We start from the raw sequence: 14,809 nt of genomic DNA, 5'->3' as shown, positions 1-14,809 counted from the left end.
TATGTTCTTCCTCATGTAGCACTTTGTGGCCATTGTGTCTCATCTCTTCACCATGCAGCTTTGAGAAGCATGTGGTCCTGCTTTCTCTGTAATGTCAATTTGGTAGTTGAGGTTAAACATAAGATGCTCCCTTAGCTATGTCTTTGCCTGACTGAAGAAACTGGAATTTTGCTTCTATGCCAAGTGCTCTGGCTCCGTAATCACCATGGTGGCCCTTCACTGGACTCTCACCAGTGTCAGTGACTTTCTTTGCTGAGAAGCCCAACAGTAGGCACCTTCTTTATCCTCTCACAGGGACCCCAAAATAACAAGATGACTGAGGAATTGTCCAAAGTAGCATACAAGATTATTTTCTAAAATACTTTTCATCATCAATTCTGGTGAAATAAACAATCCTTAAAAGGAGGAGAAAGGGAGGGAGGGAATATTTCTGGAGATTAAAAGTTTTTAAAAGTTCAGTACAATAAAGTGTTTAAGGAACAGGAGAAACAACTCTCTGTAAATGATGTCTGCGTAGTACCAATGTAGATGGAATACAAGTCATAATAAATAAGCATATTGGTCTATTTTGCTCAACTTAAGACAAATAGAGGGAATTCTGTAACATACCTGATGTCCTAGTATACAGTGCTGTCTGTGCACTGTGGGGTTAAATTTGCAATCTGTCAGTTCCCCAGTGTTATTTGTGCCTTTATGAGCCTTCACAAGATGATATTCATAAGAATCTTTAAGGATTTAAGCAGAACAAACAAATTGCTTATTCTTTAAGGGTTATAGTTTCATATGCCTCCCTAGAAATACAGTTGTTTGCACAACTCATTCTCCTTTGGCATGATTTGCTTCCCTTATGTGCTCTTGAACTGCACAGAACAAACTTTTATATCTTTCCTGACACACTGCCTTACTTAACCATCTCAGTGCTCTGATTTTTCCTCCTTTGTTCAAAACTGCATTTATCTCTTTTCAGTAACCTTTTTTGAAGTGTGAATGACAGCAAAAAAAAAGTTTGAAACATCAATATAACACTACTTACTGTATAGTGCCTGACTGGGATTAAAATTCTGTTCCTGTTTCTCCTGGAGTCTTTGCTACTGTGAGCAAATTGGGTTTTTTCCTCCATGCTCAACTAGGCCTTTGAAAAAGAAGAACAGTTGATTTCTATCTTACCTTGGAAGTGTACCTGCTGCTTCAGTTTGTTTCATACTTGTATGTACATTGTTAAATTAAGTTAAATGTGAATTCTGATATTAATTGGTCATATATAATGCCAAAATACAAGTAATAGTCTAAGATTCTTCTTACCTAATTTAGGTTAGAATTTGGGGTGAAAAGCATTAGGTTAGTTTAGGGTTTGGATTTTTTTTTTCAAGCAGTGTGATTTCTACCAGTTGTTGAATACTAATTTTGTATTTTACCAGATGCTACTATTCAAGTTTTGTTGATCATTTTTCTTTTCCTTTATTTTGAAGATACTATAAATCACAACACTTGGACAACTTCTCCAATCTCATAGGTAAAAGGTATAAAAAGGCTATTTTTACACAATATACTGATGCCAGCTTCACTAAACGTCTGGAAAATCCTTGTCCCAAGGAAACTGGAATCTTGGGCCCTATTATCAGAGCTCAAATCAATGATAAAGTCAGAGTAAGTAACACAAATACAGAGAGAATTTATGCTAGAATATGCTTTACATTGAGGCAGAGATACAAAGGAAATAGTTTGATTTTTGTTGTCTTTCAAATAATATGGCTAATGTTCCAAATACTGGCCCTGTTAAAAGGTATGATCACAAGTAACAGTGTTTAGCTTGCATTTTTCAGTGTTCCTTCTATAGTTTCCATAATTGTGCTTTATTTTACAACATAAACATGCTTTAGTCACACTCTGTAAAATATGTGTTGACACTGGTCCAAAATGGGAAAAAAGCCCTAGACCTGGGTAGACTTCCTAGGGGATTTGTATGTGAGGCTAAACTTCATGAGCCTCTTGTTTCTTATGCTGATATTTTTTTCTGGCTGTTTTAGACAAAGGTAATCAGTTTCCATAATCAAATGTTATTTCATGAGGTTATACCATGAAACTACAAAATATTTGCATTACAAGCTTGTGCTGCCACTTGTCTTTGTGTTGTCATTTAATGATGCATCACAAAGTTGCATAATCTTTAACTTCTGTCAATTTCCACCATGACTCTGTGGCTCTGAATTTGAGCTTAGCATGGTCCTTTTTTTCTTTTCTCTTTTTCTCTTTCTTTTTTTCTTTTTTTAATCCTGATTTTGTGAAGAATAGGCAGAATATTTTGCCTTTTCCATACATATCCCCTCTGGGTCTTAGAAACTGGGACAAGCTTTGGTTTGAAATTTTTTTTCTCCCATATTGAAGGTTTTAAGAACTTCAGTCAGTAACTTCATATATCCAGAGACAGTGTGTGCCTAGTAGCTAGAAGATCAAATGCTCTTTTTATGCCTTCCACAGCCCAGCTGTAAGCAGCTGAATTTCACTCAGTGGGGTCTACAAAGTCCAACAGAATGGTGACAGCATTTATTCTTTGGGTTTATATATGAAACATTACTTAAGACACCCTTTTGCCTTTCTGGCACTTTCTGGGCTAAAGCCAGGCAAATTCTACTGTAGTGGTAACTTCATTATGTATTCAGACAAGGATTTGTTGAATCCTAATTTTTTTTTCATTTACCTATTAATATAGATTGTCTTCAAAAATAAGGCCAGTCGACCCTACAGCATTTATTTCCATGGAGTGACACTTGCAAAGAATGCAGAAGGAGCTGATTATCCTCTGGATCCCACAAGTAAAAACTTTGTGAAATATGTTTTTGCATATCACTAACTGTTATGGATGGTTTTGTTGCTTTGAAGGAGGTGCTGTGGCTAGGAATGTGCATGACTGGGAGACCTCAGTTCTGTTCTCTGCCTCTGCTTATCTGCTGTGTTGCCTTATAGAGAAACCAAGGTATTATCTGCAAAGCAGAGACAAATACCCTCTATTTATTGTATTAGTTTTCTGTTCTTGTTTGTGATTTTAGAGAGACAAAAGTTCTTGCTGAATTTCAGTTATCTCAAGGTAGCTTTTAATGGCCAAACTACACCAATGTCATTAGAAGGTGCAGGTTGATACTAAGATTTGGCTCTTGAGTTTGTATCATTACTGTTCTTGTTTTTCCATAGGCAATGGCACCCAGAGTAGAGGAGTTGAACCAGGGAATATGTACACTTATGAGTGGAAAATTGCTAAAACAGATCAACCCACTGCACAGGATGCACAATGTATTACAAGGCTATATCACAGTGCTGTAAATATTGAGAGAGATATAGCCTCTGGACTGATTGGCCCACTTCTGATTTGTAAAAGTGAAGCACTGACTCAAAAGGGTGTGCAGGTAACTTGTTTGGGCAGATTTTGCTCAAATAATGCTATTTATTCTACACTGAATTTAGTTTTACTTCCCTTAGAGAACTGTTCTGTGGAGAGCAGTTAAACCAATAGGCTCCTGAGGAAACAGTCCTGTAACTGTCCGCAGCAGTAAAGGAATTATGTTCTGTGTTTCTTAGCAAGCTCAAAGAAAGGTCAAGAAAAGGTCAGCCTGACTTTAAAGTCTATTTCTAGACTTGATAATAAATTTTCCTGCTGTTATTATATTTTTGTACTCTGAAGATATTCATATCTTACCTGATTCCTTTCTGTAACAGAGACAACTCCACAGCATCTGACAATCTCAGGCACAATGAATCTAGAACAACCAAAACAGCATGGGAGAGTTCTGGGAGAGGGCTTCCCTTTACCAGTTATTGAAATCTTGCTTGGCAAAGACTTAAGGATCACTTGAGAGAAAAAAATGTCAGAAGCTTTGTCAGGTCAAACCAGAAGTCTGGTTCTGTTACAGAGAGCCCAGTCATAAACCATCTGTGTATCACCAGTGCTAGAGGCTTGCTCAGCATTCCACTGCAGGTTGGTTGCAGTAGTAGGATTGAAGTCTGGAGCCTCTACTGCCTTCCACATAACCTTTGGATAACACTTACCAGGACTCTGATGAAGCTTATGTTGCTTACATAGTAAGAAAGAGATTGTAGGATTGGGTTCTTAATATGTGTGTCTGCTGATAAATTGTAACTGCTGTGTTGATTGTCTTTCAGAAAAAGGCAGATGAGGAGCAGCAGGCAGTGTTTGCTGTGTTTGATGAAAATAAGAGCTGGTACCTAGAGGATAACATCAAGGAGTACTGCAGCAACCCAGCCACTGTTAAAAGGGATGATCCCAAGTTCTATAACTCGAACATAATGCACAGTGAGTGGAATACTGAGATGAATAATAGGAAAGCTTACATGAACCTGAGCAGTCAGTGGTTGCTTGTTCTCAGAGTAAATGTGACTGGGGAATCCTCCAGAGAGTCAGAACTTCTAACTGTGCCAGGTGGCATTGGACAGGAATAGGAAATATCAGAGAATTAGGTTGGAAAACACCTCCAAGATCAAGTCCAGCCTCTCACCTAATACCAGCATGCCCACTAAGACATATTGCAAAGTGCCACGTTCACTTGTTTTTTGAACACTCCCAGAGATGATGACTCTGCCACTTCCTTTGGGAGCCTGTTATAATGGTTATCCACTCAGTGAATAAATTTTTCCTAATATTCAACCTGAACCTCCTCTGGTGCAGCTTGAGGCCATTTTCCCTTGTTTTATTGCTAGCTGCCAGGGGGAAAAGGCCTACCCATGCCTTGCCACTAGTAGCTAGACTGGCTCTGGACCCTGAAGCAAAGACAAGGGTTAACTAAATTTTGATGCAGCACTCTGCTGCCTTAGAGATAATATTTTCAGAAATGGAAATTATCACAGTTTCAGCCCTGTGCCAGTCTCTTTCCAGTGCAAACATGAATCCAGTGCACTGACATCAAAGAAGAGGAAGTTTTAAAACAAAAATACTGCAACCACTTTTACTTTGCTTTCCTTTTAGCAATAAATGGCTATGTGTCTGACAGCAGTGAAATCCTTGGATTTTGCCGAGATACTGTGGTTCAGTGGCACTTTTTCAGTGTTGGCACCCAGGATGAAATTGTCTCTGTTCGCCTTGCTGGACACTTTTTTCTGTATCAAGGGAAATATGAGGATACATTGAGCCTTTTCCCAATGAGTGGAGAATCAGTCACAGTGGAAATGGACAATGGTGGTAAGTGGTGGAACTGTAGTGTTTGACAGCTCTTCTAAGACATTATTTAATCTCCAGTCTATAAGGACTTACCTAAATAGGTGAGAGAACTTTTCTGATAAACACAGTGCTAGAAAACATTGAATCATTCCCCAGTGCAAGTGATGTGCATGGAGTCTTGCTGGCCGCACCAACTTAGCATAACTGTATGCTGTACTGAGGCTGTTTTTGTTGGTTATCTTGTGATTTGTTTTTTTTTTTTTTTCACTTCACAATTAATACTGGGGTTAGTAATGATAATTTTAAGGCAAGATTCTTCTCAGAAACTGGTATGGACTCTATTGTATGATTTCCAGGTTTGCCACATTCTTGCCTATTCTGAGCAGTCTAAAATGGGCTGAAACTGTCAAATTCTGCTGGTCATTACTGGGCAAAATGGCTACACCTGACCTTAGACTTGAGGTCATTCAGCAGCAGTAAAGTCTGCCTCCTTGAACTGGGTCACTGGTCTGTGGGATGCATCTCAATATCTAGCTAGGATTAACACCATGTCTTGGAAGAGGGGGCATCAGAACCCATGTAATCCACGTTTAAAGCATTACTTCCAAAAGGACAGATTCTTTGTCATTGAAGTCTGTGCACTTTGAGTGATCATTCTAAAATCCCTCAAGGTTTAAGTATCAGTATCCCATTTAAAATATCTTACTTTTTAAAAAGATTATATTTTATGTATTGCACAGCATCAAGACCTTATAACTTAAAAATGTATAAGTGACTTGTAATGCTCAAGACTAGAGGATCATTAGAACTCTATAAGACTTTATGGAAATTTCCCCAGTAATAAAGTTGTAGTTTTGCTTGATTTTGGTATGTAAGCTATTCTTTCCATCTAGGGCATATTTTCTTTGATAAATTTGCTGTTCTTAGAAATCAGGAAAGCTGTGCAGGTCAATTCAAGCTGATCAATACAGGAAGACTTTTATGTGACCTTTTTAATAAAAAACCCTGGTTCTCAGGGTGTTAGTTCTGTCTATTCTGTTGTTTCTACTAGTTCCAAAAGCAGGGTGTAACAAGCAAATAACTTAATTTGATGTTGTTTAGGGAAACAGATTTGATTTTCTTCACTGAAGATTCTAGTTTCCAATAGAGAACTTACCTTGTGATGAAGTTTTGGAGGAATTATTAAAATCTTTAAATTAATCGGAGATGCCTCAGATTGGCAGCTTAATAGCTTGTGTCAGATTGGAAATTCAAATTGCTTTATTCTTATTTTACTTATTAAAGATCATCCATGATTCATCCAAAAGCTTTTAAAATACTGTGTTTTCAGATGTTTGCCATCATTGCCTCAGAATGCATTTGCTCTGCTCAGAATGTTCTATCTATGTAGCAGTGCATGCACCAGTAAGGACAGGTTAAAATTGAAACTTTGTCTTGAGAGGTCTCACTCTTAGATCAAGATCTAAACATAGGATCCTTTAATTTGTTTCTTTCTATCCATCTCTTTTGTGGGTTATTTTTGGATTCAGGTTCTAGTTACAGCTTAATCTATGGAAAAGAGTTTCATCTCCTAGATGTATTTATATGTGCTCTTATTTGTCTATATTTAATAATTATTTTTCATTGCAGTGAGAGCTCATGAATATCCCAGATAAAGATTAGCAGTCTGCTATAGCAGGTGCTGTAGAAGCAACAAAACTATTTGTCTTGGCCACTTACATAACAGACAATGTCCAGTCTCATAAGACTTTTATTTCAACTGCAGGTACTTGGCTTTTGGCATCCTGGGGCACCCCAGAAATGAGTTACGGCATGAGGCTGAGATTCAGGGATGCGAAATGTGACTATGAGGAAGATGAAACATTTGATTTTGTAGCTTTAAGTCCCACCAAGACTGAAAGAAAGGCTGTTACCACCTCAGCTGAGAAAGTTGTGCAAGAAAATGAGGGAAACAAGGAGGAACTGGATTACCAGGATTATTTGGCTTCATTTTACTCAATACGAGGCTCAAGAAAGGCAGCAGGTGATGAAGAAAAACAGAATCTTACAGCACTGGCCTGGGAGCAGTATGAAGACATTGATGCCATGAGTTCTGAGGTGGCAGCTGGCTCAGGTCTGACAGCTATAAATAGTAGTGGAACAACAAACAACTCTAAGTTCTTAGAAACTCATATCACTCCTCTTCCCCCAGTCAAGGCCGAAACATTCCAGTCAAATCACACATCAATCACAGCAGAAGAGGATTTATTTTTAGCTACCACAAGTGATGGAGAAGCTGACTTGGTATTTGAGAATAGAAGCCAAAGCAACCATGAAATAGCTCACAGTAACACGTCTGCAGGTGAACACTTGCTGAGCAGTGGGGAAGGCCCAGTAAATGCTGCAGAAGAGTTTCCAGCTGGTGGAAAGGACAGTAAACCATTTCCAGAAAAACATCAAGAGCAAAGCACAGGAAGAGGAAATTATACCACTAACAAGAAAAGGAAAAGGCGAAGCTCACTGGCCATTAAGTTTTACTCTGTTCAAAAGATGAATGCCCTTCTAAATCATGTCCGAAATAAAAATGTCTCATTTTCTGACAAGACTGATGCACCTCATTCTGTGCATCATACAGATAACACATCCAATGAAGCCATGGTGGGAACTGGCCAACTGCGAAATGAATATGATGATGATCTGGAAGAGGAGGGAAAGAAGATGGAAAATTCCATGCACACAGTTAACTTGACATTGGATTTGGACGTCATAGTAGGAGATGGGTCTAATGCGTCCAGCCTTTCTGAACCCAGGATATCCAAAGATAAACCAGGAAATGTTTTTTCTTTAGAATATATGTTAGACAATACAAGTCCTAATTCCAGCCCTGCTGTAGTGAAGAACTTACTAGAAACATCATTGCCCGGGGCTGGGAAATATTCACATAAAATGACTAGTGAGGAATGGAATTTGGTGTCTGCAAAGATGAATCTGGGATTAGAGACAAGTTTAGACAAATCTGCTGGTGGTAAGTTAAATCATCATGGCAGAAACAGTACAGCATCCATAAATAAGGAGGATATGAAGAAGTATCAAGAGTTCTCACATCTAATGGGGGAAAACCAGAAAGGGAGACACATTCACCCAACTCAGAAAGGAAAGGAGGGAAACAACAATACTTTGACTTCATCTGGAACCTTCATCAAGATCCGAAGGAGAAAGAAGGAAGATGCAAAAATTACCTACTTGCTGAGCCCAAGGAGTAGAAACCCCAAAAAGCCCAGCAATTCCATAGCAGGGTTTGGCCATGCGTTGCTTCTGGGTGGGACCAACCACACAGCAGCACCGTGTTGCACAGATGCCACCAAGGCAGCCAGTGAGGTCAGCCAGAGTGTGGATGTGAGCAGAGCCAGGCACCATGGGGAGTCACTGGGCAGCACCCTCACCCCGCGGCAGTTCAGGCCATCCATCACAATCGGGCTTCCCCGAGCAGACGGAGACTACGAATATGTGATAGGAGAATCCTACAGCGATGAGAGCTCGGGGGGAGAATACGAGTACCATTATGTGAGCTTTGATGACCCCTACATGACAGACCCCAAGGTGAACATCAGCAGGCAGCGTAACCCTGATGACATTGCTGAGCACTATCTGCGCAGCAGAGGCAATAAGAGGAGATATTACATCGCAGCTGAAGAGGTCTGCTGGAACTATGCAGGATATAAGAAAAGGTTTGCCTAAATCGTTTGCTTTCACTTGGCACACCATCCTGAAATATCCTGGCAGAATGTTGATTCACATGCTGATAAATTTAAAAATATCTGTAATGTGCCATTTGATTTCTGACATTTCAGTGGCAGACCCATAAGAATTTTCCACAAGAGAGTCACACCCCTTAGAACTGTCAGAGTGAGATGACTATAATCAAGCACAGAACAGCTAAGAATTCCATTGTTTTTTTTTAACCCCCTTTTGTAGACTCACTAGTAACAGTCTTTAATACATCAGCTGTAAAGCTCACTGTCAAGAGGGAATCTTGCAGCTTGTTTTGTTGTACTTGAATGTTTACTTTGTGCTTTAGTTCTTGATACATGTACACAGGACAGAGACCTCCTTGTGTAAAGTCTTTTCAGGAATTTAATGGACTAACTGATGGAATCTAGAATGGGATGTGCTTATAGGCAAATTAAATCAGTTTCTAGCACTAGCGGAAAATGGTTCTGGTGTCTCAGTTCTCTGTTGGAAAATGGGATAACAGCTCTTTCCAACTTCATAAGGCTGCAGTATTAAAAAGTATATGAAAGCTGCAAGGTGTTTACCACACTGGTGTCTGCCTTATAGTAAGAGTAATAACAAAGCTGCATAAAGTATTTTTGTTGCTCCTGCAGAAATCAGAAGGTGACTTGATCACAAATCCTAATGCCGGGGGATTTTCTTACATTTTGACAGGCAAGACTGGCTACTGTGCCACAGCAAAGAATGTGAGAATATACTGAGAGAAACACTATACTAAAAGTTTACTCTTTTAATTGATACAGGTTAGGATCAGTGCTCACCCAACAAGGCATAGAATTCCTTGTCACTTTTCATCAAAAGCTGAACCAAAACTTGCACAACTTTGGATTTTTATCGAAAGCAGCCAAAACAGGAGCAAGAATATTTTCATTATGCACAATTAATCTCCAAACATAGATTATTGCTCAGATTGAATTTCCATTTCATTTGATGGAAATAAAAATAAAACTTTTTCAGTATTCTCCAGATTCACTCCTGCCTCATCTCAGTCCATATAAATGGCACTTGCAAAAATAGCAGAAACAAGACAGTTTCTTTGGGTACTTGCAAAATCAATTTTTTTTTTTTACTTAGACCTCTATATAGGTCTCTCCAGAGGTGTTCGTCCTCAGCTGGTGTGAGCTGAATAGTTCCAGTGAATTTAGGAGAGCTCATGGCATATCCTGTCTCAGTGTGTTGAAGAGCTAAATCCCAGCTTTTCTCCTATGTAACTTATGTTAAATTTCTGGTTTTTGCAGAATTGATAATAAAGCAAGATTTGAATTATAATAGTATTTCAGCACTTCTGTTTAAGATCTGAACAACAGTTTGAAGGTGTAAAAGCTTATTTTACCACACCAGCTCTGTGATGCAAAATGCAGGTATTATCAGATGAAAAGATCTGAGAGACAGTACTGTGTAGGTGATAGGCTCACTACACTCAGCCAAGCTCCAATTCAGATTATTAAAGCTAAGGAAAAAATGAAAATAGAGCTCAGATGGGTTTTGAGAGACTTGTTGGAGTTTTTCAGGGATAGTTTACCAAATGCTTGAGGGATCTCTTATCCAACTGTGGAACTTGAATTGCTTAAACATTGCAAGTCATGATTTTCAGAGTCATCTAAAGCTCACTTTGTAGATTCACAGAAGGTTGGAAAACACCTTTAAGACCATTGAGTCCAGCCTTTAACCCAGCCACTGCCAGGTTCACCACTAAACCATGTCCCTCAGAACCACATCCACATACCTTCTAAACACTTCCAAGGACCAAGACTCACCCACTTGCCTGGGCAACCCTTTTGGTGAAGAAACTTTTGCTAATATCCAATCTAAACCTTCCCTGACACAGTTTGAAGCCATTTGAGTGTTTATTCTTTATATTCACAGAATTCTAAAATGTTTCTGCTGTATGACTTCATCAAAGCTAATATTTCTGATTCCCTGTGTGGGATTTTAATTGGGGTTTTCCTTTCAGTGCAATGAGGAATGACAAAACCTGTAAAGATGGCAGCAGACGTAAGGTGATTTTCCAGAGCTATACAGACAGTACCTTTTCAGCTCTTCAGGATGAAGATGAATATACAGAACATCTTGGCATCCTGGGACCAGTTATTCAGGCTGAAGTGGATGATGTTATACTAGTAGGTCAATGTTTTGACTGTGTGTGCAGGATAAGATTCTTACAGTTTTGATTGTGTGCGCAGGGTAAGATTCTTACAGATCTTGGAATATGACAAAATGGATCTAAAAATACCACAAATTTTTAAAATATGATGGAGGGGAAACAGTTTTCAAAGCTAGAAATTGCACTGTGAGCTTGTAAGCACTGTGATGTGTTTCTTTGAAACACATCTTTTTTCACTCCTGTCCACAGCAAATTAAATTCTGTTTTTCTTTATGTTTCCCAACATTAAATACTGGCTCATTGGTCTACTGTAAAATAAGATTTAGGTTTATTGTTAATGAAAAATGAGTTGTCTGAACTTAAAAATTAGTACATATGTGTTCAAGATTCATATATGCTTTTTGGGAAAATATATAATTTCCTATAAAAAGTTTTGCTATGTAAATGTGCAGGATTTTATTAGAACTGTCAACAAGGATGAAGAGGAACCATATCCCTGGATATGCTGTGGTATATTTGCATTAGAAAGCACACTGCTGAAAAATTTCCCTTCTCTCATCCTTCTTCATTCAGTCTTCCAACACACAGGGATGGACTTAGGGAGGATAGATCTCAGTGCTTTCTGCTTATTTCAGTAGGAGTGGTGTGCAACAGGAACTCACCAAGCTATGTTTAAACCATAAGTAAGAGAAGAAAAATATATTGTAGCTTGGGAGTGATATTCTCTAAGGAGACATAAATATGTAATCCCACTATCATGGGGTTTCTCTGGGAGAAGTGGGAAGCACTGATTTCAGCAAGAATGATACATACAGAGGTCTAGAGTTACTATATTGCAACAACTGCAAGAAAGCATAAAGGTAGAAACTCCCCATTTCCCTGCTGGCAGTAACTAAGCAGCTCCAGGTATGGGGGGGCAGCAGTAAATGTCCTAGGAGCCTCAGTTTGGTGGAAGACAGGGAGCTAGACTCGTGATTTTTCAGAAAACTACCCGCATCAAAGGTGGAGACTGCATGGAGATCAAAAGCTCTCTCCGCTGGCTTTTTCATGTACAACATAGCCTGTAATCTTTATACAAAAGATGGTTTGACCTGGTTTGAGGTCATGGGAGTGTAGTGTGTGGGGACTTTGGTTTAGGCCTGAGTTTGCTGAACAGAATCTATTTGGGGTTTTTTAGGTTCATTTTAAGAATCTGGCATCCAGACCATATTCCCTCCATGCCCATGGAGTCCTCTATGAAAAGTCCTCTGAGGGAAGTGTTTATGATGATGAATCTACTGCTTGGTTTAAGGAAGATGAAGTTCAGCCAAATAACAGCTACATATATGTATGGTATGCAAACCAGCGATCGGGCCCTGTGCAGCCAGGAGCAGCTTGTCGGTCCTGGATCTACTACTCTGATTTAAACCTGGTAAGGGAATGGAAATAGAAGTGGTGGTGTTGCTGGGGTTGATCACAGAATCATAGAAACACTTGTGTTGGAAGGTATCACCAGAGATCATCCAGTCCACCACTGCAACTTAAGCAGGGTCAGCTGGAGTAGTTTGTCCAGAGCCAATGTTCAGCTGGGATTTGAATATCTCTGAATGATGCATGGCTGCAGAAGTGCAAGCTGCAGAACATGTTTTTTGATAGCTGTCCTTTCTTTTGGACTCGATGTTCCTACCTGACATTTAATCTCTTGCAATCAGTTAAAGCAGGACATAAAGTATGGAAGAATTTGAAGTGGGCAGCTCTGGTAGACTGAGCAGGGAAGAGTAAAGGTAGAAGGGAGCAGTAATTCTGGGACCTGCTTTAGATATTTAGGGGCTGTTGCATTCCTGCAGAATGCTATGGGGTTTTTTTTTACATCTTTTGGGAAATCCACTTTTACCTCTAATATATGTTTACTACCTTCTAGGAGAAAGACATTCAGTCTGGCTTGATTGGGCCAATACTGATCTGTGAAAAAGGAGCTTTCAGCAAATCAAACAGCAGCAGGACATATACCCGAGACTTTTTCTTGCTTTTTATGGTCTTTGATGAAGAGAAAAGCTGGTACTTTGACAAACATTCTGGAAGGCCTTGTAATGAGAAGACACAAGAAATGCAGCAATGCCACAAATTCTATGGTACCTATTTCATTTTGCCAAATATGCAGTTTATTGGGGTTGAGGGAAAGATGTCAGGGGAAGTATCTCAGCTCACGGTCCTTTTCAACATGCATAAATCCCCCACTTTTTTTTTGTTATCCCTTGTAACCATAGTAGTCATGGGTTTATATGTAAAAATTAGCAGTGATGGGAAATTTGCTATTAAAATGAAGAAAGTACATATTCTACTGAAACTTTCAACAGAAAATTCTCTTTTGCATTCACATATATATTCCCCCCCATTAAAAGAAAAAAAGAAACAAAGAAGTCTTCTTTGCAATAAGAAGCTAGTACCCTGACAACTTCTTGCAAGAAATTTAAAAATATTTTAATAATTTGACCAATCAAGTAGTTCTATTGAGTTCTATTGAGGAATTTGAAACAACTGTATAACAGCCCTTCATACACCTCTCTGTGGATATAGACATATGTCAGTTTTGCCTGTGGAAATGGGAGCTTCAGAAACAGTTTTGGATAGCTGTCCTTTCTTTTGGGCCTGATATTCCCATCTTACATTTAAATATTTTTGTTCTCCTGGCTGCCACGTGTTGCTACCAAGCTGTGCTCAAATCTTCTGGTGAGGTCCCTGAATTTTCTGAATTGATTTACATAGATTATAAAGTGTGTTGCACTTTAAATTGGAAAATCTATGTTTTTCCCAAGTGCTTAATTAAATATTTTGCTAATTTCAATAATTACTTTCTAGCACTTTGAGACCACTTTGTGAGCAGTTTTCCTGACTAACAATCTTTTTTTTTTCAGCCATTAATGGGATTACCTACAATTTGCAAGGCTTGAAGATGTATGAAGGTGAAACAGTCCGATGGCACTTGCTGAATATGGGTGGCCCAAAAGACATTCATGTTGTTCATTTTCATGGACAGACTTTCATAGAACAAGGAGAGCCAGAGCATCAGCTTGGTACATACACTCTCCTCCCAGGTAAGCATCAGAGCAGAGTAAGTTCAAAGGGGTGACCTCTGGAGTCTGTAATTATCATACCTGTTTAAAGGTCTCCAATATGGTGAGAGTTTGGGGATTTTAATTTCTGGGTAAGTGATACAGAACAGAAGGAAGAATTGTGAGCCCTAGGAGAATTCTTATTCTCTCTCCAGGGAGAAGTAAGCTGTAAGTTTTCATTAGACTGCAGGATGAAGTCCTTTGCCTCATCACTGTTAGCAGTACTAGTGTGCAATAACAGCACTTATGAAGCCTGTGTTGCCAGCTACAAGAATTCAAGAGGAAAAAAAAAAAAAAAGACAACCCGGACATCAAAATAATGGGACTGGCTTGGAATACTAGGAGTTTTAGTAAACATTAGGGGTAGTTTATTCAATATTTTATTTCCATATTTTTAAGGCAGTGCTTTTAATTGTGAAATCTACATATTTTTGTTTAAATGGGAACAAGAATTAGCTGGAATTATCTGAAGAATTGTCTGCAGCAACTAGAAATATAAGAAAAGCAATGAGAATATGTCCTGTGCTTTCTAAAAAGTGCATCAGGCAACTGAAACCATACCTACTTTCTGCTCAATCCTTGGCATTCCTGGGGCATGAAGAAAGTGAGGGGAGGGCCCATACTTGTAATTTTCCCGCTTCTGCTGTTGGCTTCTTTACATCCTTTTCATTACTG

General features: G+C 39.0%; 1 protein-coding gene across 4 annotated transcripts in view; it reads left to right on the top strand.

Moving 5' to 3' along the window:
- The window catches only part of F5 (coagulation factor V), a 38,884-nt gene that overhangs the window by 15,390 nt on the left and 8,685 nt on the right, over positions 1–14,809 (top strand). For all 4 annotated transcript variants that reach the window (XM_059837966.1, XM_059837968.1, XM_059837967.1 and 1 more), the window contains 10 exons: positions 1,470–1,647; positions 2,711–2,813; positions 3,190–3,401; positions 4,156–4,306; positions 4,976–5,188; positions 6,933–8,874; positions 10,893–11,058; positions 12,220–12,453; positions 12,943–13,153; positions 13,937–14,116. In XM_059837966.1, coding sequence (XP_059693949.1) covers positions 1,470–1,647; positions 2,711–2,813; positions 3,190–3,401; positions 4,156–4,306; positions 4,976–5,188; positions 6,933–8,874; positions 10,893–11,058; positions 12,220–12,453; positions 12,943–13,153; positions 13,937–14,116 — 3,590 coding nt within the window. The remainder of the gene's footprint in view (positions 1–1,469; positions 1,648–2,710; positions 2,814–3,189; positions 3,402–4,155; positions 4,307–4,975; positions 5,189–6,932; positions 8,875–10,892; positions 11,059–12,219; positions 12,454–12,942; positions 13,154–13,936; positions 14,117–14,809) is intronic.

This window comes from Haemorhous mexicanus, chromosome 2 (assembly GCF_027477595.1).
Source record: "Haemorhous mexicanus isolate bHaeMex1 chromosome 2, bHaeMex1.pri, whole genome shotgun sequence".
NCBI lineage: Eukaryota > Metazoa > Chordata > Aves > Passeriformes > Fringillidae > Haemorhous > Haemorhous mexicanus.
This window is presented reverse-complemented; position numbering and strand designations above follow the sequence as displayed.